This window comes from Balaenoptera physalus (genome assembly GCF_965194825.1).
Source record: "Balaenoptera physalus genome assembly, chromosome: 16".
NCBI classification, from domain to species: Eukaryota; Metazoa; Chordata; class Mammalia; order Artiodactyla; family Balaenopteridae; genus Balaenoptera; species Balaenoptera physalus.
The window spans coordinates 51,945,241-51,969,766 of record NC_138898.1 but is presented as its reverse complement, the minus strand read 5'-3'; the positions used below and the strand labels follow the sequence as shown (position 1 = coordinate 51,969,766).

The 24,526-nt window shown below is 50.7% G+C and overlaps 1 protein-coding gene across 1 annotated transcript in view; it reads left to right on the top strand.

The window, feature by feature from the left end:
• The window catches only part of LMF1 (lipase maturation factor 1), an 82,802-nt gene that overhangs the window by 1,803 nt on the left and 56,473 nt on the right, over nt 1-24,526 (top strand). The window contains exons 2-3 of the mRNA XM_082431792.1: nt 9,440-9,749; nt 21,734-21,744. Coding sequence (XP_082287918.1) covers nt 9,440-9,749; nt 21,734-21,744 — 321 coding nt within the window. The remainder of the gene's footprint in view (nt 1-9,439; nt 9,750-21,733; nt 21,745-24,526) is intronic.

The window sequence follows — 24,526 nt, the reverse complement described above, 5'->3', positions numbered from 1 at the left end:
CCAGGGACGGTGTTTAATACCTCTGTCCTCTGTCTTCTAGGAGCAGCTCCTGCTCCATAAAATTTCCTTGACGTTTTGCAGTCTTTATCATTGCTCTGTGCCACCACAGGATACTTTTCCAACTGTGTCCTTCCCCCTCCCCGGCTCAGCACCCCAGGCCCTGGGTGTGACACTCAGGTCAGAGACTGCCCACCCGAGAGGCCCCTTGTTCTCTCTGAGTTGTAATTCCTCAGATCTCGTGTCTTGTTTTGGGGTTTATTCTCTCTCTTTACTGGAGCATATCCCAAAACAACTTTCCAAGAAAGGATACAGAGAAGGTGAACTTTCTGTGTCCTTCCTTGCATACATAGAAATTGTCCACTTGCTTGGGTCTGTGGCTCTCAGAGCAGTTTTCCTCAGAATTTTGTGGTGTCAAGGGGTCTTTACATAGTCTGACTCCCGCTCTTTTGCAGGTGACTAAAGGGAAACACTTTTATTTCTTCTGCTCACATGCTTCTGACACCAGATGTGGGTTTTTTCTGACACCGAGTAATCGTCTGATTGTCCAGACACCACCTGAGTGTCCTGCAAGTCAGTTCGTTCTGACCCTACCTGCCCGGCGTCCCCACAGGCTGAGGGCTCAGTCCCACGAGACACCCTCCCCGCCCCCCGCAGACGCCAATGAGAAGTCCAGGCCGTCACCTGTGCTTCTGACCAACCATATGTAAATTGGGGTTCCCACGACCCCCTCCTCAGGTTCCATAACTTGCCAGAACGGCTCACAGAACTCAGGGGAACACTTTGCTTATGTTACTGGTTTATCATAAAGGACATGACTCGGGAACAGCCAGATGGGAGAGATGCCCAGGGAAGGTGTGGGAAGGGGTGTAGACCCTCACGCCCTCCCCGGGAGCCACCCTCCCAGCACCTCCCTGAACCCCTCCATTTGGGGTTTGTGCGGAGGCTCCATTACACAGGCAGGACTGATTAAATCCCTGGCTGTTGGAGATCAGCTGCGTCTCCAGCCCCTCCCCGTCCCGAGAGGTCAGAGGTCAGGAGTGGGGCTGAAATTTCCTCTGGCAACCAGCCCCCATCCTCCAAGAATCACCTCATTGGTATAAACCCAGGTAAGGTTGAAAGGGGCTTATTATGAATAACAGATGCTCCTCTCACCCCATCACTCAGGAAATCCCCGGGGTTTTAGGAGCTTTGTGCCAGGAACCTGGACGAAGACCAAATAAATATTTCTTATGATATGACAATACCACAGGGACCTTTTTTCCTCTCTGGGAGCTTTTCGAGTCTGCTGCCTTGCCATCCTGGCCCGGGTCCTTGTCATGTGACCGCGTGGCTCTGAGCTCCCTTCCTCGTTCCTTCTCAGGGCCCAGGTGAGCTCACTCAGACTTAAGACTCCTGCCCTAGTTTTGGACAAGCTTCTCTGGCCCTGCCCAGTCTGCTGACTCCAGGCCCGTGTCTGTCCAGACACCCCAGTGGGTCCCAGATGTACCCCGTTGGGGACCACCAATGCACTGAGGCTCCCAGCTCAGACCAGAGCCTGAAGCTAAACAAGGATCTGATGGAGAAGGTGAGCTCCTCCCAGGCCCCAGGAATTGTGCCCTCATATGGGACCCACCGCCGTGATGGCCAGGACCGTCTGAGTAACCGTGTGTAGGTGACTGCCATGGTGCTCTCCAGAAGGAACTGCGAGCACTGGAGCGAATGGAGGACTTTTTGACACATCAGCAAAATTATTTATCTCCCCAGTTTCATACGGTACCTTGGAGTCCCCAGGATAATATATCTTTTAAAATCCTACTTCAAAAAGATCTCACAGCTAGTTTCAGCCCAACTCTGATTCCTGGCTTTGCCAGTTTACAGTACTATCCTTTTGGTTCAGATTTGCTGTGCAGTGTCATGCTTGTGTCTTTCCTTGTTTACGTTACGTGTAGTGGAGTTTATTAGGTCTTTCCTCCCAGCTGCCAGTCACTGTTGGAGCGTCTGAGGTGAACCTAAACTGCACCCTCTAACAGCGGCAGCTTGTCTCACTCACGGTCAAGAGGTCTCACCTGGGGTCTGGTAGCTTAGCCTTGAGGCCAGTCAGCGTCCAGGCCCAGCACTGGCGCAGCCCAGCAGAACCACACACACCTGCATTTGCTGAACTCTTAGGTGTTCTTTGGAAATTTTGAGGAAGAAAATGGAACCAAAAGAGCACTCGAATCTTGCTTCATTTTCTGTTGTTCTGAGCTTTCAGCGCTTCCAAGATTCATGGGAAGTTAGTTCTTCCCTCCAGGCCCCTCGATTGCTAATGAAATGCTCTGCTTGGTTTCACAAGCTTCTCTGTAAAATGCTTCCAGTTTGTTTAAGGAACAAACCTGCCCTACCTCTGAGCTCTCTACAGCACACGCCTTTAAAGAAAAAGTACTGGAGGTTATTTTTCTAAGGCCCAGAATTTAGCCACAGTCCATAAAACCACCCATCGGAGAGTGACATTTCGGAGATGATTCTGTTTTAATTTTATAGCGCTTTATCTGAAGGGGAGAGAAAACTAAATTTTTTCTTTTTGATTTTTTAAAGAAAATATTTGCAGACATCCTTGATAATGCATATTAGGTGACCTGGTAACCTCTCCTAGGTCAGTCTGTGGGTTACCCCACCAGGGAGCAGCTGAGAGTGTCATGCCTGGGCCCTGTCTCCTTCCTTCCTAGAGCTGGGGGGGGAGAGGGTGTCTCCTTCTTTCCTAGAGCTGGGCAGGGGCTGTCTCCTCCTTTCCTAGAGCTGTCGGGGGATGTCGCCTTCCTTCCTAGAGCTGGGCAGAGGGCTGACTCTTTCCTAGAGCGGGGTGGGGGCTGACTGAGCCTTTCTAAGGTTGGTTGTTTGGTTTAGCTTTGAGATCCTATGAGTTTTTGAAAATGTTTTTCTTTATTTAGCCATTTCTATAATAGGCGTGAAAATGAATAGGTTTTTTTCTTCTGAAATTTAAATCCATTCTATTTTCATTTTTTCCTGTAAAGTAGGAAGTTTCCTATGATGCTTGCCTTAGATTTACTTTTTTTTTTTTTTTTAGTTAAGATGGTATGTTTTATGTTTTGTGTATTTTACCACAATTTAAAACTTTAAATTTTTTTAAATTAAAAATTGAAAATATCGTAAATGGGTGTTGAACTTTGTCAAAAGTTCTTTCTACATCTGTTGGGATGATCATATGGTTTTTATTCTTCAATTTGTTAATATGGTGTATCACATTGATTGATTTGCATATATTGAAGAATCCTTGCATCCCTGAGATGAATCCCACTTGATCAGGGTGTATGATCCTTTTAACGTGTTGTTGGTAGATTTACTTTTTAACTAGTGAGACCAAATCTCGTTTTTTTTTCATGGCATTGGACTGTGGTTGTGGGGAGGGAAGATGTCCAGCTGTTCAGCCATTGCTAATTAGGTCCCCATGTAGTCTGAGTCGGGAGAGACAGGCTCCACCTGGGTGCGTGTGTGTGGATGTGCACACACACACAGCCAGGGCTGGGTGGGCACCACTGTGGGGGTGGCCTCCACGTTACCAGGAAAGTCGGTGGCATGTGGACTTGGGCAGCTTTTGCCCAGTGATGGAGGCAGCAGGAGGGGTGTGAGGAGAAGACCAGGGGAGCCCTCCCTGCTGACCCTCTGGTGTCCGGTGCTCTGTCTTTATTCATGACATCCTGGACATCTGCTGTCATGGGGGGATCAGATCTCAATTTTCTTCCTGCAGTTGCAGTGAGCCGCACGTAGTATTCAAGAAACATTTGCCTTTAAAAACAAAACAAAACTATTAACCAAGCTCCAGACCTTATTGGTTTTCCACCAGCACCCCTTCCCATCCGGTGGCCCCGCGCTGCGATAGCCGTCATGGCTCCTCTGTCCCCTCTGGTCTGCAGCAGTCTCTGGACTTCCCTGGCTCTTCATGACCTTGACAGTTTTGAGCAGGTCTGGTCATGTGTTTGGTAGAATGTCCCTCAAATTGGGCTTGTCTGGTGTCTTCTCGTGACTGGACAGGTTCTGGGTTTGGGGAGAATGCCACAGAGGAGAGGTGCCCTTCACATCATGGGTGATACTGACCTGGATCACCTGGTTGAGGTGTGTCTGCCAGGTGTCTCCTCTGTCAGGTTCTCCTTTTTCCGTCTGTTCTCTGTCCTCTGGAACCCAGTCATGGGGTCCAGTCCATGCTCCAGGGACCCCCCGAGGGGGCATCTCCACATGTTATTTGGATCTCCTCTGTAAGGAATTTATTTGGCAATTGTCATATTTGTTTACACTGTGGGTTGTGGTCCAGCAGTGTTACTCGTGGTATCAAATTGTCCGGCTCTGGTCAGTGGTGGTTCTTCCCAGTTGTCTCCCGTATCCCTGTGACATGCCTCCATTCTTTATTTTTCGAGAGCTTCCTTACTTTGTGGTACTACAGGATGCTGCAGGCTCCTTTCATTTCCCAGCCCTAAAACCAGCCATTTCTCCAGGAGCCCTCGTTCCTTTTATTGGAGAGTGGTGTTAGGAACCCAGATCTGGGTGCTGTGCTGAGAGTGCCCATTGCTACTGGGGTGTCACTGCTTCCAGACTCTTAGCAAACAGAGCTATGTTACATAGGTGGGTGTGCTCACTCACATATGGTCATTTCTCTGCATATCCATTTGAATGTATATTAGGGTAAACATGAATTCTCATTGGCATCTCCGATTCTCATCCAATACGTGGGGTGTGTGTTGGCCTTCCCTTCTTGCTTATCTGGAACCTCCTTCTCCACTAGTGAGAAATCTTGCCCCACCATCCCCCATGGTTTATTTGCTAAACCCCAATGCACATGCAAAGCAGTCTTAGAATTGTTCGCCTACCCCCAATTAGACTCCGGTGTTTCTATACAGTTACTTTTGTCTTTGTCCTTAGTTTTTACTCAGAACAATTTCCAAAGTTTCTTAGGCCAGCCCTCCCTCTTTCCTTGCATTCAGTGTGAACGAGTTATACATTTGTGATAGAGTTTGATTCATTTGTCACAGTCTGCATTCCATCCTGGCATCCCCTGACCTCCTGGCTGGGTTGTTTTGATTGTTTATGTACATTAAAGTTCATTTTTTATGATGTACAATTATGGGTTTTGACAAATGCATAGTTATCCATCACTCTAGTACTGTACCAGAATAGTTACATCTCTTGAAAATTACCCTGTGCACGTAATCAGCTTCCCCCTGCAGCCCCTGGCATGCTCTGGTCTGTGTTCTGCCCCATGGTTTTGTCTTTTCCAGTGTGTCAGATGAATGGAATCCTACAGTGTGTAGCCTTTGGGTCTGGGTTCCTTTACTTAGTAAAATGTACTTGAGGTCTTTCCATGCTGTTGAGTGAATCAACATTCCGTTGATATTCTCTCTGAATATCATACCGTTTTATGAACGCACCACAGTTTTTATCCATTCAGGCTCTGAGGGACATCTATGCTGTTTCCAGTTTTAGCAATTATGAACAAAGCTCCTGTAAACATTTGCATGCAGGCTTTTGTGTAAATGTAAGTTTTCAGTTCACTTGGGTGAACACGTAAGAGTGTAATTGCTGGGTCATATGGTAAATCTATGTTTAACTTTATAAGAAACTGCCAAACTGTCCTCCAGAGTGACCGTACCAGTTTGCATCCCACCAGCAATGAATGAGAGTTCCTCTTTTTCTGAATCCTCTGGAGCATTCGGTATTTTCAGTTTTTTGGATTTTGGCTGTTATGATAGGTGTGTGGTGATACTGCATTGCGTTATTTTTTTTAAAGTTTTAAAAAATTTTTATTTATTTATTTATTTTTGACTACGTTGGGTCTTTGTTGCTGCACCTGGGCTTTCTCTAGTTGCGGTGAGCGGGGGCTACTCTTCGTTGGGGTACACAGGCTTCTCATTGTGGTGGCTTCTCTTGTTGCAGAGCACCACAGGCTCCAGGCGCGTGGGCTTCAGTAGTTGTGGCTCGCGGGCTCTAGAGCGCAGGCTCAGTAGTTGTGGCTCCCGGGCTTAGTTGCTCTGCGGCATGTGGGACTTCCCAGACCAGGGCACGAACCCATGTCCCCTGCATTGGCAGGCGGATTCTTAACCACAGCACCACCAGGGAAGCCCCTGCATTGCGGTTTTAATTGGCGTTTCCCCACTAACAAATGATATTAAGCATCTTTTATGTGCTTATTTGCCATCTGTGTATCTTCTTTGTGTGAAGCAGATGACTTTCAGTATCTGTTCAGATCTTTTGCCCTTTAAAAAACTGGGTTGTTTGTTTTCTTGTTGTTGAGTTTTAATGGTACTTTATTCTGGATTCAAGTCCTTTATTAGATATGTGATTTGCAGGTATTTTTCCCAGTCTATGGCTTGTCTTTTCATTCTCTTAAAAATGTCTTTTACAGAGCAAAAGTTTTTCATTTGATAAAGTAGAATTTATCAGTTTTTTCTTTCATGGATCATGCTTTGGGTGTTGTATCTAAAAACTCATTGCCAAACCCAAGTCACATAGATTTTCTTCTATATTTTATTTTAGAAGTTCCATACTTTTATGTTTTACATTTAGGTCTCTGGTCCTTTTTGAATAAATTTTTGTACAAAGTGTGAGTTATGTGTCAAGGTTCATTCTTTTGCATATGACGTCTAGTTGTTCCCAGCACCGCTTGTTGAAAATACTGTCTTTCTCTGTAATTGTCTTTGCACCCTTGTCAGAAATCAGTTGACTGTCTTTGTGTAGGTCTACTTCTGGGCTCTCTAGTCTCCCATTGATTTATGTGTCTGTACTTTTGCTAATACCACACTGTCTTGATTACTGTAGCTTTGTAGTAAGTCTTGAAATTGGGTAAAATGAGTCCTCTAACTTTGTTCGTTATCGGAATTATTTTGGCTATCCTAGTTCCTTTGCTCTTATGTATACATTTTAGAATCAGCTTGTCAATATCTATGGAAAAGCTTACTGGATGTTTTGATTGAGATTGCATTGAATCTATAGATCAAACTGGGGAGAACTGACATCCTAATAATGCTGACTCTTCTTCCAATTCATGAACACAATGAATCTTTCCATTTATTTCGATCTTCTTTGATTTCTCTCATCATGTTTTGTAGTTTCCTACGTACGGATTCTGCATATATTTTGTTAGTTTTTTATCTAGGCACTTTTTTTGGTGGCTATTGTAATATTTAAACATTCAGCTTACAGTTGTTCATTGCTGATATGTAGGAATATAATTGACTTTTGTATATTGGTCTTGTATTCTGTGACCTTCTTAAACTCACTTATTAGTGCTATGAGGGCTTTTTTTTTTTTCTTCTTTCTTTTTTGTCGATTCTTTGGGATTTTCTACATAGGCAGTCTATTAATAGAGATAGTTTCATTTCTTCCTTTCTAACCTATATACCTTTATTTCTTATACTTGCCTTATTGCACTAGCTAGGATTTCCTGTACAGTGTTGAATATGAGTAATAAGAGAAGAGATAGTCTTGATTTGTTGCAAATATTCAGGGGAAAGTATTCAGTCATTAATCTTTAAGTACGATCTTGGCTGTAGGTTTTTCATAGTTACGTTTTATAGACTGATGAAGTACCCTTCTATTCCTAATTTGCTGGAAGTTTTTTTTACCATGAATGGATGAATTATTTCATGTACTTTTTTGTGGGTCTGTTGATACTATCTTATGGTTTTCTAATTTAGTTTGTTAGTATGGTGGTCACATTGATTGTTCTTTTTTTAAATTATTTATTTATTTATTTATTTGGCTTCCTGGGTCTTAGTTGCGGCACTTGGGATGTTCCTTGCTGCGTGCGGGATATTTAGTTGCGGCATGCAGAATCTTTTAGTTGTGGCATGCGAGATCTTTTAGTTGCGGTATGCAGGATCTTTAGTTGAGGCGTGTGAACTCTTAGTTGCAGCATGTGGGATCTAGTTCCCCGACCAGGGACAGAACCCAGGCCCCCTGCATTGGGAGCGCAGAGACTTAGCCATTGGACCACCAGGGAAGTCCCCATGGATAGTTTTTTGAGGGTTGAACCAGCCCTGCATTTCTGAGATGAAGTTGGCTGGTTGTGATGTATTATCTTTATTTCTTCTTTTGTGAGTTTTGGTAGTTTGCGTCTTTCAACTAATTCGCCTATTTCATCTAAGTTGTCAAACTTAAGATCTTAGAGAGATGTATAGTATTTCTGTATTATGTTTTTACACCTGTGGGATCTGTAGCAGTGTTCTTTTTTCTTTTTTTTAATTTTATTTATTTATTTATTTATTTTTGGTTGTGTTGGGTCTTCGTTTCTGTGCCAGGGCTTTCTCTAGTTGCGGCAAGTGGGGGCCACTCTTCATCGCCATGTGCGGGCCTCTCACTACCGCGGCCTCTCGTTGCGGAGCACAGGCTCCAGACGCGCAGGCTCAGTAGTTGTGGCTCACGGGCCTAGTTGCTCCGCGGCATGTGGGATCTTCCCGGACCAGGGCTTGAACCCATGTTCCCTGCATTGGCAGGCAGATTCTCAACCACTGCGCCACCAGGGAAGCCCGCAGTGTTCTTTTTTTGATCCCTGATATTGGTGTCTTCTTTCCTTTGCTTGGTTAGTCTGACTAGAGTTCTAACAATTATATTGATTTTATCAAAGAACCAACTTTTGGTTTTATTGATTTTCTCTATTTTTTTTCCCTGTTCTCAATTTCACTGATTTCACCTCTTTTTAAAAATGTCTTTTCTGGGCTTCCCTGGTGGCGCAGTGGTTGAGAATCTGCCTGCCAATGCAGGGGACACGGGTTCGAGCCCTGGTCTGGGAAGATCCCACATGCCGCGGAGCAGCTGGGCCCGTGACCCACAACTACTGAGCCTGCGCGTCTGGAGCCTGTGCTCCGCAACAAGAGAGGCCGCGATAGTGAGAGGCCCGCGCACCGCAATGAAGAGTGGCCCTCGCTCGCCGCAACTAGAGAAAGCCCTCGCACAGAAACGAAGACCCAACACAGCTATAAATAAATAAATAAATTTTTTTTAAAAAAGTCTTTTCTGATGCTTGTTTTATATATAATTTACTCTTTTTTCTGATTTCTTAAAGTAGAAGTTTAGATTTGAGGCCTTTCTATTTTTCTAACATGAGTGTTTTACTGTAAATTTTCTTTAAGCAAAGTTCATTCTGGGATAGTTAACCATTTTATGTAATCAGGCACATATTTTATATAAATGTGTGTCTATTTTATATACACGTATACATTGTGTATAAGTAGATGCAACACACATAGCTATGTGTACATATACACATACATTGTGACGTCTCCAGGTTGGATCTTCTAATATCTCCCCCAAGATTTTGTGAAATACTCAGACCCCTTGAGTCCACGCTTTGATTCCAAACCACTGGTCAGACTCTGCCTCATCTTCTTGCCTAGCTGAGGCCCTGCACGTCTGAAAAGTATCTACAGAGGGCTGTATTCCTGTTCATGTTCCTTTTGTCTTCTTTTCCTTCCAGTTGTGGCATTCTTGGTGGCCTTCCATCAGAACAAGCAGCTGATTGGAGACAGGGGACTGCTGCCCTGCAGAGTGTACCTGAGGAGTGTGCAGCAGCACTTCCGTGGGCAAGTCAGCTGGGAGACCGTGAGCTATGCCCCCACCGTCCTCTGGCTGCTGGACTGGTCTCACATGGACTTCAACCTGGATGCGCTGGCTCTTCTCGGGCTGGGCATCTCCTCTTTCATCCTGGTCTCCGGCTGTGCCAATATGGTTCTCATGGCTGCTCTCTGGGTCCTCTACACATCCCTGGTCAACGTGGGGCAGATCTGGTAAGAGGGAAGGACGGGGCACCTATAATGCAGGCGCGTGGTAACTCAGGGTTCTAGGGGTGTTACCCCTCAGAGCCCAACGAGGCCTCCTGGCAACAGGAGCAAGCAAGTGAGCTTCCTTCTTACGTTAATTTGGAAAATATCACCCTTTTAATTAGGCTGTGGTAGACACTGCTGGTCGCATTCAACCAAAATCCAGGAGCTTCCTTATTTGGGTGTAATTGCGATTCTGTTGGGAGTATCATGGCCGCACCTGAGATAGCATTGCCAGCCTTTTGTGCTGGGGGGCCATGAGATGGAGGTGGAAGCTGCTGGGTGGGCTGCTGGGAGCACTCTGGTGGTGGGGCTTGATTTGGAGGCTTACTCCTCTGCTCCTGCTCCCACCTGCTCCTTCCTTGTTCGAGAGGAACTGGTGCCAGTGGTCACAGTTCAGGCCAGCCCTGCTGGGGGGAATAGGCTCCAGTGCCGGACAGGTCAGAGGCAGCGTTGGGCTCCATGGAGGGAGAGTCACATGGAAACACGGATGGGGGCATCAGTGCAGCGTGTGGCTTGGATAGGGTTGGAGGAAAATTGAGGGCCATGAAGTACTGTGCCATGTTTGACAGTGGAGGAGGGGGTGCCACTCTTCTTCAAGTTCTGGGCTCTGGCCCTGGGGAAGAATCACCTACTAGAGGAAGCACAGAGGACTCTGTAAGAGAAGGTGAAGCCTTGAGAGAAAGCTCTGGGGTCGGGGCGGGTGTCTGTGTAGACATGGAGGAAGTAGACAAGGGGGCAGTGTCTGCGTGGATGAGCAGGAAGTGGAGGAGGGGTGGTGTCTGTGTAGAGGAGCAGGAGGTTAAGCACCTCTGGGGCTCCTCCTGCCATGTTCCCACCGGAGCCTTTGTTTTCTGGGAGGAAAGGTTCATTCGGTGGCCTGACATTCTTGGCTGCTGGCCCAAATCAAAGGGGCTGGCTAGGTCCTGGACCATGACATGAATGGGTTTTTTTTTTTTTTTTTTTTTAAAGGACTTGATCATTTTTTTTTTTTTAATTTATTTATTTATGGTTGTGTTGGGTCTTCGTTTCTGTGCGAGGGCTCTCTCTAGTTGCGGCAAGCGGGGGCCACTCTTCATCGCAGTGCGCGGGCCTCTCACTATCGCGGCCTCTCTTGCTGCGGAGCACAGGCTCCAGACGCGCAGGCTCAGTAATTATGGCTCACGGGCCCAGCCGCTCCGCGGCATGTGGGATCTTCCCAGACCAGGGCTCGAACCCGTGTCCCCTGCACTGGCAGGCAGATTCTCAACCACTGCGCCACCAGGGAAGCCCGACATGAATGGGTTTTAACCCAGACGCCAGACTCCTTCAGTGTCACTTACTCAGCTCATGAGCCATCAGAGGTCCCCTCCCAGCTCCTGTCGTCTGGCCCTGGTCCCTGAGCAAGTGTAAGTGACACTCAGTGTGTGAGCTGAAGGCACCTCTCCCTGTCCAGTCTATGGAAAAGAAGGCTGACGTCTCAGTCACCCTGGCTCCCCTCCCTGCTCCTGGGGCCTTCATGTTGATGTTGAACTGTTGACCAGCCAGCACCCTGGTAGTCAGAGCCAGAATTTATTCAGAGACTTTGGGAAACTTCAGTGCCCTGGTGTTGTGGCGTGAGCTGCGTGGATCAGAAGAAACAGCCATGGGCGTCGGTTACCAGGTTTTGCAGGGGTCACCAAGTGGGTGGCAACATCGTACTGTGGTGGTGCATCCTGTGTCCAGTTCCATACAGAAACTGTGTGGGTTCCTAGACAAATGATATTTACATCTGATTTATGGCATTTTCTTTTCTGAAGGCCCAAGCAGTGAGGGTGGAAATAGGGGCTGGCTCCCGGTAGGTGGAATGTGCCTCGTGCCCGTCAGGCAGCTGTGAGGCGAGGGAAGCGTCCTTCATTCCTGTCTGCTCCTCCCCACCTGGGATTCACGGGTGCTGCCACCACGGGCTGTCTGACCACCTCGGCGGCCACAGGCATTCACTGCCCACCTCTAGTCTCTCTGGTCAGTGGATGTTTACAGCACAAGAGGACTCTGGCTGGGGTTGTCTGTGATGTCTAAAAGGCTGCTGTTTCTTGGCACGTGTGATTTAGTGCATGTCAGAGGAGGAGGGAGAATTCTGGGTATGTTTGTCCCGTTTTAACAGCTGGAGTTACAGAGACTGGGAGCACAATGCCCGGCTCCAGTGTCCTGATCAGAGGACGCACCTGTCTGTAACACGGGGCTTGGGACATACTGAACCTCGCCCAGCAACCGGGAAAATCGTATCCACTGTCAGTTTGGGTTTTTCTTTTTATTTATTTTTGGTTGCGTTGGGTCTTCGTTGCTGCTTGTGGGCTTTCTCTAGTGGTGGCGAGCAGGGGCTACTCTTCGTTGCAGTGCGCAGGCTTCTCATTGCAGTGGCTTCTCTTGTTGCAGAGCATGGGCTTTAGGCATGCGGGCTTCAGTAGTTGCAGCACGTGGGTTCAGTAGTTGCGGCACGTGGGCTCTAGGGTGCACGGGCTTCAGTAGTTGTGGCACACGGGCTCTGTAGTTGTGGCTCACGGGCTCTAGAGCGCAGGCTCAGTAGTTATGGCGCATGGGCTTAGTTGCTCTGCGGCATGTGGAATCTTCCCAGACCAGGGACTGAACCTGTGTACCATGTGTCAGCAGACAGATTCTTAACCACCGCGCCACTAGGGAAGCCCCTCCACTGTCAGTTTTGTTTTGTTTTGTTTTTTAATAAATTTGTTTATTTTATTTTTGGCTGTGTTGGGTATTTGTTGCTGTGCACGAGCTTTCTTTAGTTGCGGCGAGTGTGGGCTACTCATTGTTGTGGTGCATGGGCTTCTCACTGCAGTGGCTTCTCTTGTTTCGGAGCACGAACTCTAGGCATGCGGGCTTCAGTAGTTGTGCTCGTGTGCTCTAGAGCGCAGGCTCAATAGTTGTGGTACACAGGCTTAGTTGCTCAGCAGCATGTGGGATCTTCCCAGACCAGGGCTCGAACCCGTGTCCCCTGCATTGGCATGCAGAATCTTAACCACCACGCCACCAGGGAAGCCCCTCCACTGTCAATTTTAAACAGTAATTTCTAGTCACATCTAGAATGTGTTGGTCAGGAAGATTTTTGAAAACTGGTCTGAGTACACATGGCCAAAAATAGTCTTGTATTTTTTCAGTGGAAAAGATGTTCTGCTCCCTTCCACTTGGATGTGTTTAAAAATGTGATTTGAATTAATTTAAGCTCACTCAAGGAAAATAAAATAAAACTCTTTTCTCAGAAATGACACATGAGGGCTTCCCTGGTGGTGCAGTGGTTAAGAATCCACCTGCCAATGCAGGGGACATAGGTTTGAGCCCTGGTCTGGGAAGATCCCACATGCTGCGGAGCAGTTAAGCCCATGCGCCACAACTACTGAGCCCGCACTCTAGAGCCCATGAGCCACAACTCCTGAAGCACGCGTACCTAGAGCCTGTGCTCCACTACAAGAGAAGCCACTGCAATGAGAAGCCCGTGCACTGCAATGAAGAGTAGCCCCAACTCACTGCAACTAGAGAAAGCCCATCCGCAGCAACAAAGACCCAACACAGCCAACGATAAAATAAATAAAATAAATAAATTTATTTTTTAAAAAAATGACACGAGATGTTTTAGGTGAAAAATGTAAAACAAACAAAAAAAAACCTGTCAGTGGAGACCAGTGGATTATTTACCGCGTTCTTGATGCCAAACATCTGTGTTCTCAGCTGAACTGCAGGCTGCTTGCTGTGGCCCACGTGTGGGGCCCCAGGCGAGGCTGGGCAGGCCGCTCGATCTGGAAGGTGTCTCAGGTCACCTTGACTCGCGGCTCCCTGATGGATGATAGTTTGCAGGTTGTCAGAGTGATGCTGGAAACTTACTGGGAGAGTGAGGCCCCCTTAAGTGGATATTGGGCTTTCCTTTTCTTGATGCCCCAGCATGAGAGTTAGACACACTCTGTTTTTTCACGTCCCATTTATTCTAAGTTGAGGGAAAAGGATATCTGTTTGGGGTGAGATCCTCAGATAATGGACACTGTTGATTGGATGTCTTTCAAGTGTCATCCAGCTTAGTGGCCCGCAGTGGGGACAGGAAGCCCCCATGGGGCGAGGAGGCACCAGGCAGGTGCACAGGGCACATCTTGGCCGGCACCGAGGCCCCTGCCCTGGGGTCCCGTGGTGGTGGCTCGGCGCCTGCCCAGCCTGGCTTGTGTGCACTATGGCCGCTGCTTCACTTGAAGCCTTGCTCACTCCCTTCTCTTAAGTGGGTGTCCCCTCTGCTCCTGCTGACTCCAGCTGGCATCTGTGATGAAGCCCCAGCGTTGGAAATGAACATTCTCAGCAGATCTGGGATGCAGCGTTGCTGCCAAGCGAAGCTGGTGGGGTCCCACGTCGATGTCTTGGGTGGAGTCAGGCAGCCTTCCAGACAGCCTGCTTGTCCTGGGATCCTGGGACCGTGCCCGGCCTTCTCCCGCCCTCCTGACATGGTCCTAGTACATGCGCGGTGAGGCTAGCAGGAACCTGATGAATCCACTTCATGGCGGCAGTGGTCAAAGATCTTCGTTTTGGGGAGAGTGGCTTTAGTCATGCAGTTGGTGCTTTGTAGGATGATGACCCAGGTCCTCAGACTCGGGCAGCGATGCTTTCAGAGGAGCCAGAAAAGACTGGTGTTATCAACTGCTTGTCTAGTGGTGGCAGGAGGGAGAGCAGGATCATAGTGTTCCCACCTTGCAGCAGGAACAAGGGAACCGAGACAGGGCCAGCTGGGGTGGTCTGCCCCTGGGTGAGGGTCTGGCTCTCTGGGGTCCTCTCCTGGAGCTGCACCCTGGAGGCGGCGCAGTGCATGGGTAGGCTTGGGGCCAGCCATGGCCATGCTGAGACCCAACCCTGACCCCATAGACACCCGGGCTGTGTTGTTGCCTTAGCTGTGTCCCCAGCTCCACAAATCAGCACGTCCACACTCGGCCTGTCCCCCAGGTGGGACCGTGGGGAGACCTGGGACTTGTTCGTGACTCTTCCTGCTTCCCCCGTGTTTCATCAACCTCCACATCCTCCTGATTTCACCTGCAAGGTATCTCCGGAACCTTTCTCTGCTGCCAGCACCAGTGTGGCCCTGAGTCCATGGTGGCTGTCAGCTCTGCCCCTCACACGCCCTGTGGTTTGTCAGGGACACATGTGCCAGCTTCCTCTGGGTTTCTGCTGTTCCAGGCCCGGCAGTTAGAAGGCGGTACTTTCACATGTGGGCAGATCTAAGGGGAGGACCACAACTGCCCTCCCCACCTGCCCCACCTCGTCTTGAAGAGCAGGGCAGGCATGGTTTTGGGTTTTCAGGCCTTGGAAGCTGGGCACTGTTGCCTCTAGACCAGGGCTGCTTTCAGCCTCCTTTCAGGGAATGGGAACGACTCCCACGGCCCGAAGGAGGGGACCCCGTAGGGTCAAGGTGCCACAGACTCACAAAGCGGGCCAGGCGGGTTGGAGCTATGGGGTGGGTGAGGGAGTCCTTGGACTTCGCTGGCCGGAGGGAGGAGGAGGAGGAGCGGATGCACTGCCGTCGTGGCGTTTCCTTAGGCTGTGGTTCTGTTCTGTCTGGGTTGGTTGAGAGGCTCTGAGAGAGGGTGCAGCAGGCAGCAGGGGCACACCTTCCTGACACCTGTTGTGTCTTCCGGACATGGGAAGGAGACGACGCCAGACGGTTCTTCAAGACAGGAAGCGAGGCAGAGGCTTGGCGCCCGGGGGCTGGACATTTGGGGGCCTCCCTGAGGACAGTGCTGCCACCGAGAGCGGGCAGTAAGAAGCCCACCAGGCCAGCAGGTCCCTCAGGAGAGGTGCAGGGCCGGCCCAGGGGGCCCAGAGTTTCCAAGGACACAGGTGTGGCCGCGCCGCATGGCTTTGGGATCACACACTGCCCCCCAGAGTCTCGATCAAGCGTGGCGGGAGTAGGTTCTGATTTAATGGGGCCTGGGGACTGGGTGACAGCAGGAGTCATAGTCGTCCCCAAAGGGCAGACAGCCAGGGCCAGCTCCGTGACATGCTTGGTTCCATGTCTGGGTTTCATAGAGGAGGCCTTGCTGGCAGAGGGCGCAGCTCTGGCGGGCAGGACAGGGTGGGGGTTGGCCAGGCGCTGGGTCTGCAACAAGGAGCTTTGGGCCAGGCACATCAGGTGCAGGGCGAGTCTGTCCTGTTCTGGCCAGAACTTGAGTTCACCTCCCTTGGCCGTTGCCAGAGCCCCCGGGTGTTGCACTCACAGGAGGGGAGCTGGGCTGGTCTCGAGGTGATGGCTGTTCTATGCGTTCTGTTTGCGGGGTTGGAGGCAGCTCTCTTGACAGGTGCAGATGTTGTTGCTGCCCAGCTACCTCGACTTTTCTTAATTTCACAGACTTCGTTTTTAGAAGAGTTTGAGACCTACTGAATTACTGCAGAAGCAGTGCGGAGTTCCTGTGTGCCCCACTCCCAGTTTCCCGTTATTATCCTCTGCATTAGACGGTGCATTTGTCACACTTAACAAGCCAGTGTTGACACTGTTGTTCATTCACCGCTTCTCAGTTCTTCCCATCCCGGGACCCCATCCAGGCCCCACAGACATCTGGTTGCCGCATCTCCTTGGGCCCCCCTGGGCTGGAACCGTGGCTCAGACGCCCCTGTTCTGGACGCCTGGGCGCTGTTGAGGAGGACTGGTCAGGGGTTTTGTAGAATGTCCCTCCGGCGGGATTTGTTTGATGTTTTTCTCATTGTTGACGTGGTGATGGGTTTGAGAGGAAGATCAGAGGTAAAGTGCTGTTGTCAACACATCGGATCAGGAGTCTCTGCCCTCAGCATGACCTGTCTGCTAACGTTGCCCTGACCTCTGGCCGGGGTCATGCCTATCAGGCATCTCCACTGTCCCAAGTCTCCACCTTGTCCTCATTGGAGGTCATCACAGCACAGTCCACATATGGAGGGGGTGGTGGTGTCAGCCCCTCCTTGAGGGGGGCACACACACGGTGACATGGGCTCTTCCCCACAGGTCTCTCTGGCATCCCCGTGTTTACTCAGTCATTGGCCAAGTCGCCGTGGACTGGAGCATGTTTATTGGTGCCCTGGGTGCCCGTCCTCTTGCTCTAGGCGTTGAAACATCTTGGGGTCAGTGACACTGAAGAGAGACAGAGCCAGAGCTCAGTGACTGTTGTTGCGTGAAATGTGAGTGACCTCACGGAAGACGGACCGGCCCAGTGCTGTCCTGCTCAAATGACATGGGAAGCCCGAGTAGTCCCTTCTTCAGTTTCTTCAGTTACTATCAACTTTCCCAAAAAGTTGAATTTCTGGTTCTGTTATCTGTGCTTTGCTTTGGCAGGAATCCTAAAGGGCTTCTTTGTTGCTCTTAAGGATGGCCGTGTGGCCATCCTTTCCTCTTCCCACCTTCCCGGCCCCCACAAAGAAGAAAGGATAATCTCTAGAAACTTGGAGCGAGGTCGGGGGCTCCGGAGGTCCCTTCCTGCAGAGGAAGCCGCCTTGGCACTTTCCTCTGGCAGAAGGGACAGAGTATCAACTTCAAAGAGTGCCGGCAGCAGATGCCCGAGGGCTGCAGAGGTGTGGGGGGGACCCCTGCATAGCGGCCGCCTTCGGACTGTTGAGGATGAAAACTTTATTTTGGCCTTAAACGCAGTTGATGTCCACGGCTGCCCCTGCCCGTAGCCCCAGGTGCTTTTAAGGGTGTAGATAGATTTGATGTGTAGAAATGAATTCCTGCTACGGTTTTGCGAGGTCCGGGCAGCAGCATGGTGCCGTTTCCGCCGTGTGGCCGTGCAGCAGGGCCCTGTCCCCTGGGGAAACCCCATGTCCTTGTCGAAGGAGTGGCTCACCGCTGCCCATGGTCATCGGACACTGACATGGGCCTTCTCTGCTCTCTCAGACGGTGCCAAGACGTGGCGGGTCCCAGGACAGACCGTGTTCCTGGACTCGGGGCGGGGGGCAGTCACCCATTGGCTGCATCGGTCAGGCCGCTGCTTCACCCCCTCTGGCCTTTCTGTCCTGCCCTGCTTCTGTTCAGCCGTCTCCACGTGGCACTCATGGGCACAGCTTGGAAGAACATGCTTTATCATGAATTCCCATACACCTGCTTCCCGAGTGGGCCTTCGAGAAGCACTCTGTGCCAGGCAAGAAAGTGGGAGAACTCTACAAATTCACAGCTGCCCCTCCACAGCCAGGGGAGAGCAATCTAAAATATTTATCCAGGGCTTCCCTGGTGGCACAGTGGTTAAGAATCCGCCTGCCACTGCAGGGGACACGGGTTCAAGCCCTGGTCCGGGAAGATCCCACATGCCACGGAACAGCTAAGCCTGTGCGCCACAACTACTGAGCCTGTGCTCCAGAGCCCGCGAGCCACAACTCCTGAAGCCTGGGCACCTAGAGCCCGTGCTCTGCAACAAGAGAAGCCCGTGCACCGCAACGAAGAGTAGCCCCCGCTCACTGCAACTAGAGAAAAGCCCGTGCACAGCAACAAAGACCCAACACGGCCAAAAATAAATAAATAAAATAAATAAATCTTTTTTAAAAATTTAAAAAATAAGAATATTTATCCATGATGCCTTCTTACAAAGTGAAAAATCGCTGGGAACTGCTTTAGTTTTCTAATCAGAGGCTTTCTGTAAAACAGGAGCCTCGCATAGAGGTCGCTGGGGTGGCTCAAGGCCGAGGGCTGCAGACATGGGCGCGAGGAGGCCCGACACACACACCCCTCCCTTCTTGGTTCTCTGGCTTCCTTCTCGTGGAGATGAGTGGTCGGTGGGCTGTGGGCCACCTCTGAGGGGGGTAGGGCCTGTCGCTAACAGACAGTTGGAGGTAAGGCGTTAATACAGACCATTTGGGAGCAAAATCTGGAACTCTTAGACCAGGGAGGACTTGAGTTTCTTTAAAGAACAAAACAATAGACCATCCCCGAAAGTAGTTCTGTGGACGGCCATCTCTTCTAAAATAAGTTCCAGCTGTTAAAAATATAATAAAAGCTGTAAAAGTCTAATGAATACTTTGTAACTTTTCATGTAATTAGATATAACTGCCTATATTTTAAAATCTTATATCAAGCAGCCTTGAAATTTAAAATTCAAAACAGGTGAAGTTACGAGAGAACGCATTTCCAAATGCCCTCAGCATATGTGACAGCGGTGATGCCACAAGCCCGTCGCCGGTGTCCACGGGGACACTGTTCTGGTGGCCAGGCTGTGGGCGGGAGCTGGGCCAGGCCACCTCTGTCCTGTTAGCTTTCAGTCTCTTCCAGTTGGTTCTGATGAAAATGTAAAACGTCCATTGTTTGTGAGGTTTTAAAAGTCAGCCCCTTCCCTTTTCTCTGCTCACCAAGGTTATTTATTGGGAGAATTTACTGGGTAAACTTATTTCTCGCATTAGCCAGTGTGTGCACTGGCTGTTCATAGGTTTTTATTATGGAAACTCAGAATCCTGCTCAGAAGCAGAGGGAGTAACGCAGAGCGCTCAGGCCCATGTTCTATGCTCGTTCTGTCCTCGCTCCTGCGTGCAGCTTTCCCTGTAGGAAGCCAGCATCTCTCTGGGTGGGATTGTTAAAACGCCCTTACTCAGTGAGGAAGGGCCCTGGCCTCACTGTGTTCTTTATTGCCTGGCCTGCAGGGTCTGTGTCCTGCCTTCTCAGGTGGGAAATTGCTTCGTGTGGGAAACAGGCAGTCAGGGGGCCCTCCTCGCGCCCCCGCACCCTGCCCTTCCCTCCCCTCACTGGGGGCTTCCAGCAAATCTCAGACTTTGTATCGTTTCATTCACACCTCCTTAATCAGACAACTTTTTTTTTTTTAACATCTTTATTTACAAACCATAAAATGTAATCATTTAACACGTGCAAGAACAATCACCATCTGCCTGTAAAACATTTCATCAGCCTGGGCCTGCGTCCTCACCCCCTGGCACCCGCTCTTGCTTCCTGTCTGTGCCGACATGCCTGCTCCGGCTGCTTCACACGGATGGAGTCACCCCACGCGGCCTCCGTGTGCCGCTGCCGTCACCGAGGAGGCGCTGCATGGCTCATCCACAGCGTAGCTGGGACTGCTGCCTTGCTCCTTTCACTCCTCATGATCACTTGCAGAGTCAGTTAGAGACAGTTGTGTCCTTTGTATTCTGGGGTCCTCCTGGTGGGTGTTGTGTTAATTTGGGCAGAGGATTCACAGGTGTGAGGAATGTGTTCTGGAGCCACTGCGATCCCAGCCAGGGCCACTTGTGTTACATTGTGGGGTTCCTTTCCATGACCCGGGGTCCATACACATGTTTGTGCTCCCCGGGAGTGCGTCCTGGAAGCCCTTGTGGGCGAAGACCCCCAACTCCCTCAGGTTCCACAGGGAAGGCATGTCTGACACATCCTCCATTTAGGGTTGCTTTTCTAATAACCTGTGCTCGTGATAATGGGGTGTCCTTTGAAATTAAAGATTCTAGGGTAGGACATTTTCATGATGTTTGAAGGAAATTATTTACTGCAGTAAAACCAAGTACAGTTGACCTCTGAATACATGGGTCAGAATTGCGTTGAGTCCACTTCTACACAGGTTTCTCACTAAAACCTATGAGAAAACCACTCAACCTGCAGTGAGAGGGCCGATCTGAAAAAAAACTCCACTGCAGAAGTAATAGCCCGCCTAAATGCCAAATTGTTCAAGGGTGAACAGTATTACATTTACTTTTCCAAACATGTTTATTGATACCCTGTTGTGGGCGTGGCCCTATAGTGTGATTGTACAGTGGGGCAAATAGGAAACACTCCTGTCAATGACAGTTACCTGGGTACCTAAGGCATGCACCCCAAGTTCAGTAAACTAGGACAGGTCTCCCCTCAGCTTCACCTCCACTCAGACACCTCAGAGCATGTCTCCCCTCAACTTCATCTTTACTCAGACACTTGAGGGCAGGACTCCCTTCAGCTTCACCTCCACTCAGAGAGCTGATGGCTGGTCTCCCCTCATTTTTATCTCCATTCAGATGCCTGAGAGCAGGTGCCCCCTCAGCTTCACCTCCACTCAGAAACCTCAGTGCATATCTCCCCTCTTCTTCACCTCTACACAGACACCTCAGGACAGGTCTCCACTTTAGCTTCACTTCCACTCAGACACCTGAGTGCAGGTCTCCCCTCACCTCATCTTTACTAAGAGACCTAGGACAGGTCTCCCCTGACATTTATCTCCACTCAGACACCTGAATGCAGGTCTCCCCTCAGCTTTACCTCCACTCAGGGACCTGAGGACAGGTCTTCCCTCAGCTTCACCTCCACTCGCCCACCTCTGCACAGGTCTACCCTCATTTTCACATCCACTCAGACACCTGTGGGAGGGTCTCCCCTCACCTTTACCTCCATTTAGACCTTAGAGGGAAGGTCTCCGTCACCTTCACCTCCACCTGGAAACCTGAGGGTGTATCTCCCCTTAGCTTTCTCTCCACTGGGTCACCTGATGGCAGGTCCCCGCTCACCTTCATATCCACTCAGATACCTCAGGACAGGTCTCTTCTCATCTTCATCTCCACTCAGAAACCTAAGGTCAGGTCTCCCCTCACCTTCACCTTCACTCAGACACCTGAGGGCAGGTCTCCCTGCACCTTCATGTCACTCAAACATCTGAGACCAGGTCTCCCCTCAGCTTCATCTCCACTCAGACTCCTCAGGACAGGTTACCCCTTAGCTTCACCTCTACTCTTACACCTGAGGTGGCTTTTCCCCTAACCTTCACCTCCACTCAGACACCCAAGTACAGGTCTCCTCCACTCAGTCACCTGAGGGCAGGTATCCCCTCAGCTTCCCCTCTACTCTGTCACCTGAGTGCATGTCTCCCCTCACTTTTTCCTTGTACCTCAGTAATGTGACCTCTGTAACTTGTCCCCGTTCTGTTTGGAGACAGTGTGTTAATCTTTCTTTAGTGGGGTAAAATGATGCTTAAATTAGAAGTTTTTGGTAAAGCCGTTCTAAATTAATACATTCTTCCCCTTCTGTCTTTCAGGTATTCATTTGGTAAGTGGCAGACACTTAGGATAGCCTACCATGTTAGAGGTAATCTAGGGTATGTATCTTTGCACGTATCCTGGCTTCTCGTGCTGGCGTCTCTCGTTCTCTGTGGTTGCACCGTCTCTTTCTGATAACCCATTTGCCCTTGACCTGCATCCTCAACCACGGCCTTCCACCAGATGGGGGACTAATGCCACTGTCATGCCTCCATCTGTCATGCCCTCATGTGCTGACATCTGTTTTCATACTGGTGATGGGCACCCAGCAGGGTGTCCCAGGACATTGTCATTGGTTGTACCCTTCTGGTGACGGAGGGGCTTGTGGCATGAGGACTGCAGTGTCCTGCAGGCCTGCTCTCCACTCCCAGGCATCCCCGGGGACACCCCACGCAGCACAAGTTTCCTGGGTGCCCCACAGGCTCGGGTTTTGCTTGGTTCTCTGCAGGGAGAGTTCAGGTCCCACCCGTGCTCTGTGGGCAGCACCACCCCAGAGGCTCCCGAGCCGGCAGAGGCGCAGGGCTCTGGGCACGTGGCCGGGAGTGGTCAGGTGGGCTGAACGTGCGGCTGGTCTCAACCCCGAGGCCTCTGGGCGGCCCTGGGGACATAGCGGGTTTGTCGGTTGACGCGTCTTAAGCGTCCTCCTGGGCTCAGGGAGCAGAAGCAGGGGCTCCCCGGGGCACCAAGATCCATGTTGGGTGGGATGGGAGCCCAGTGCCCTCCCACCCCTCCTGCTCCCACGCTGACCTCTCCCTCCATGCACGGTAGGCAGTCGGGGTCCAGGGCTGCCCCCCTCACTGTCTCCGCCTGGCTTCTGAGGCGCATGCCCCCTGCATCAGAGGTCACTGTCTTCGCGCTTCATTCCTTAAAGGTCATTCCCTTACCAGCTGTGCAGGGTCTCCTGTGACAAGTATGATGGGTGACTTGGAGCTTGTGGCCTAGACCAGGGGCTGGAGGCGGGATTCCTTGACTGTCTCACAGTTATTACATCAACAAGAGGCAAAGCAGTGCATAGCATTTGTTTTCAGTTCTGTTCGGAGGGGACTCTGGGTGAGGAGAGGCTGTGTGAACACAGGAGACCGTGGTGCCCACCACCATGCACTCTGCTGTGCACTTTGGAGGCCACTAGTGTTGCAACTTTTACTTTAAAAAATAGGTCTAAAATTCTGTGCCCTGTAAGTGTGGCCCGTTTCCTGCTCCCCTGCAGGAAGTGTGCTTTTTGATATTTGCGAGCTTGGGGCTGGGAGCCTTTTTCAAACTTCATGCTGGTCCCTGTGTATTTGAAAACCATGCAGGAATCTGGCAGGCCCGGCTTAGCTGCGGCTTCCGGGAAGGGCTTTCTGGTCTTCTCCCCCAGGACGAGGCTGCTCTTGGCCCAAGGCTGAGTCCTGTGGGGCTCTAGGTGGGGCCATAGGGAGGGAGGCTCCAGGAAGGGACTCCCCTCTGCCCGCATGTGCTCAGGTCAGGGTGAGTGAAGGGTCACCTCAGTCGTTTTCTCTGGGCCGACCTGTGATTCCCTCCAAGTGCTTCTGCAGAGTCCACGCTCAGAGGCAGGCCCCTCCCAGGCCTGGGCAGGCGAGAGCGCCAGAGGGACAGGGCAACCCACTGGAGGACGGGTGATGCACGCTGGCCAAGCCCAGGTCGGGGTCTCCTCGGCTCCGGCTCTTGGCCATCTCCCAGGGTCCTCACGCCCAGGCAGACAGACAGACAGACAGACATGGGGATGCTGGTGCTTTCCTGAGACCTCACTCCTTCTTTCATGGCTCCTGAGGCCTTGGGAGTGTTTTGTAACTTCTTTGATTTGATTTTATCTTGAGGGACCTCAGTGTGTGCAGATGGTGCCTCCAGGTGACCTCCAGGTGAGGACCTTCGGGTGATGACCTCCTGGCAGGTGACCTCCAGGTGGTGACCTCCTGGCAGGTGACCTCGAGGGGATGACCTCCCGGCAGGTGACCTCCAGGCACCTCCATCCCTGTCTCCACTTTTCAGCACTGAGATTCATCTGTCAGGAGCCTTGCTGTCCCGACAGGCACAACATAAGTACGTTTGATTCACTCCTTAGGAGTTTTCTCTTAAGGGACATATTTCCCTATTTCTCAACTCTGGTTGGGAGGGAGGGGGAAGAGGGAATTTTAAGGAAGGATTCCGAAAGGCTCCATGCCCAGGATGTTCCTTTTGAGGATAAGTGTTCACTGTTTTACTGCAGGCCCATCAGGCTAAGAATGGGACATTTAGGGATCCTTGGTTTTATTGAGAAGCTCAGTGGATGAATTTTTGATTTAGCCTAACGTGAAAACTAAGTGTCAGCTAGTGCATAGTCTTCCTTGGGACTGGGCAAGTGTTGGGGTCCCGCCTCAAACTGCAGGGTCAGGGAACAGGACCACAACAGAGACGGTGAGGGCTGACCACTCGGATTGTGCCATGTGAGCCGGGAGCACACCAGGTCCTCTCGGCAGGTGCACGGAGTGGGTCGCAGCGTTTAAAATAAACACGCCTAGGCTGCGGTGGCCCATGCGGGTGAGGCCGGGGAGGCAGGGCAGGCGAGCAGCATCCTGGGCAGGTAGGTGTCTGGCAGCTGAGCTGCTGTGCAGTGGGGCCACGCCTCCTGTGCGGGGCGTGGCGAGCCTGGGCTGCGGGCAGGACGTGAGCAGACAGGCTGTGTTTAGGTCTGTCACCTGCCGCCATACCTTGGTGCTGTGCTCTGCTGTGCTCTTGCCGAGTGGGCCACCCTCACTCCTGTGTGTTAAGTCTGTTTCCAGGCAGGTCGAGGGCAGGTCAGATGTTTACGCGGC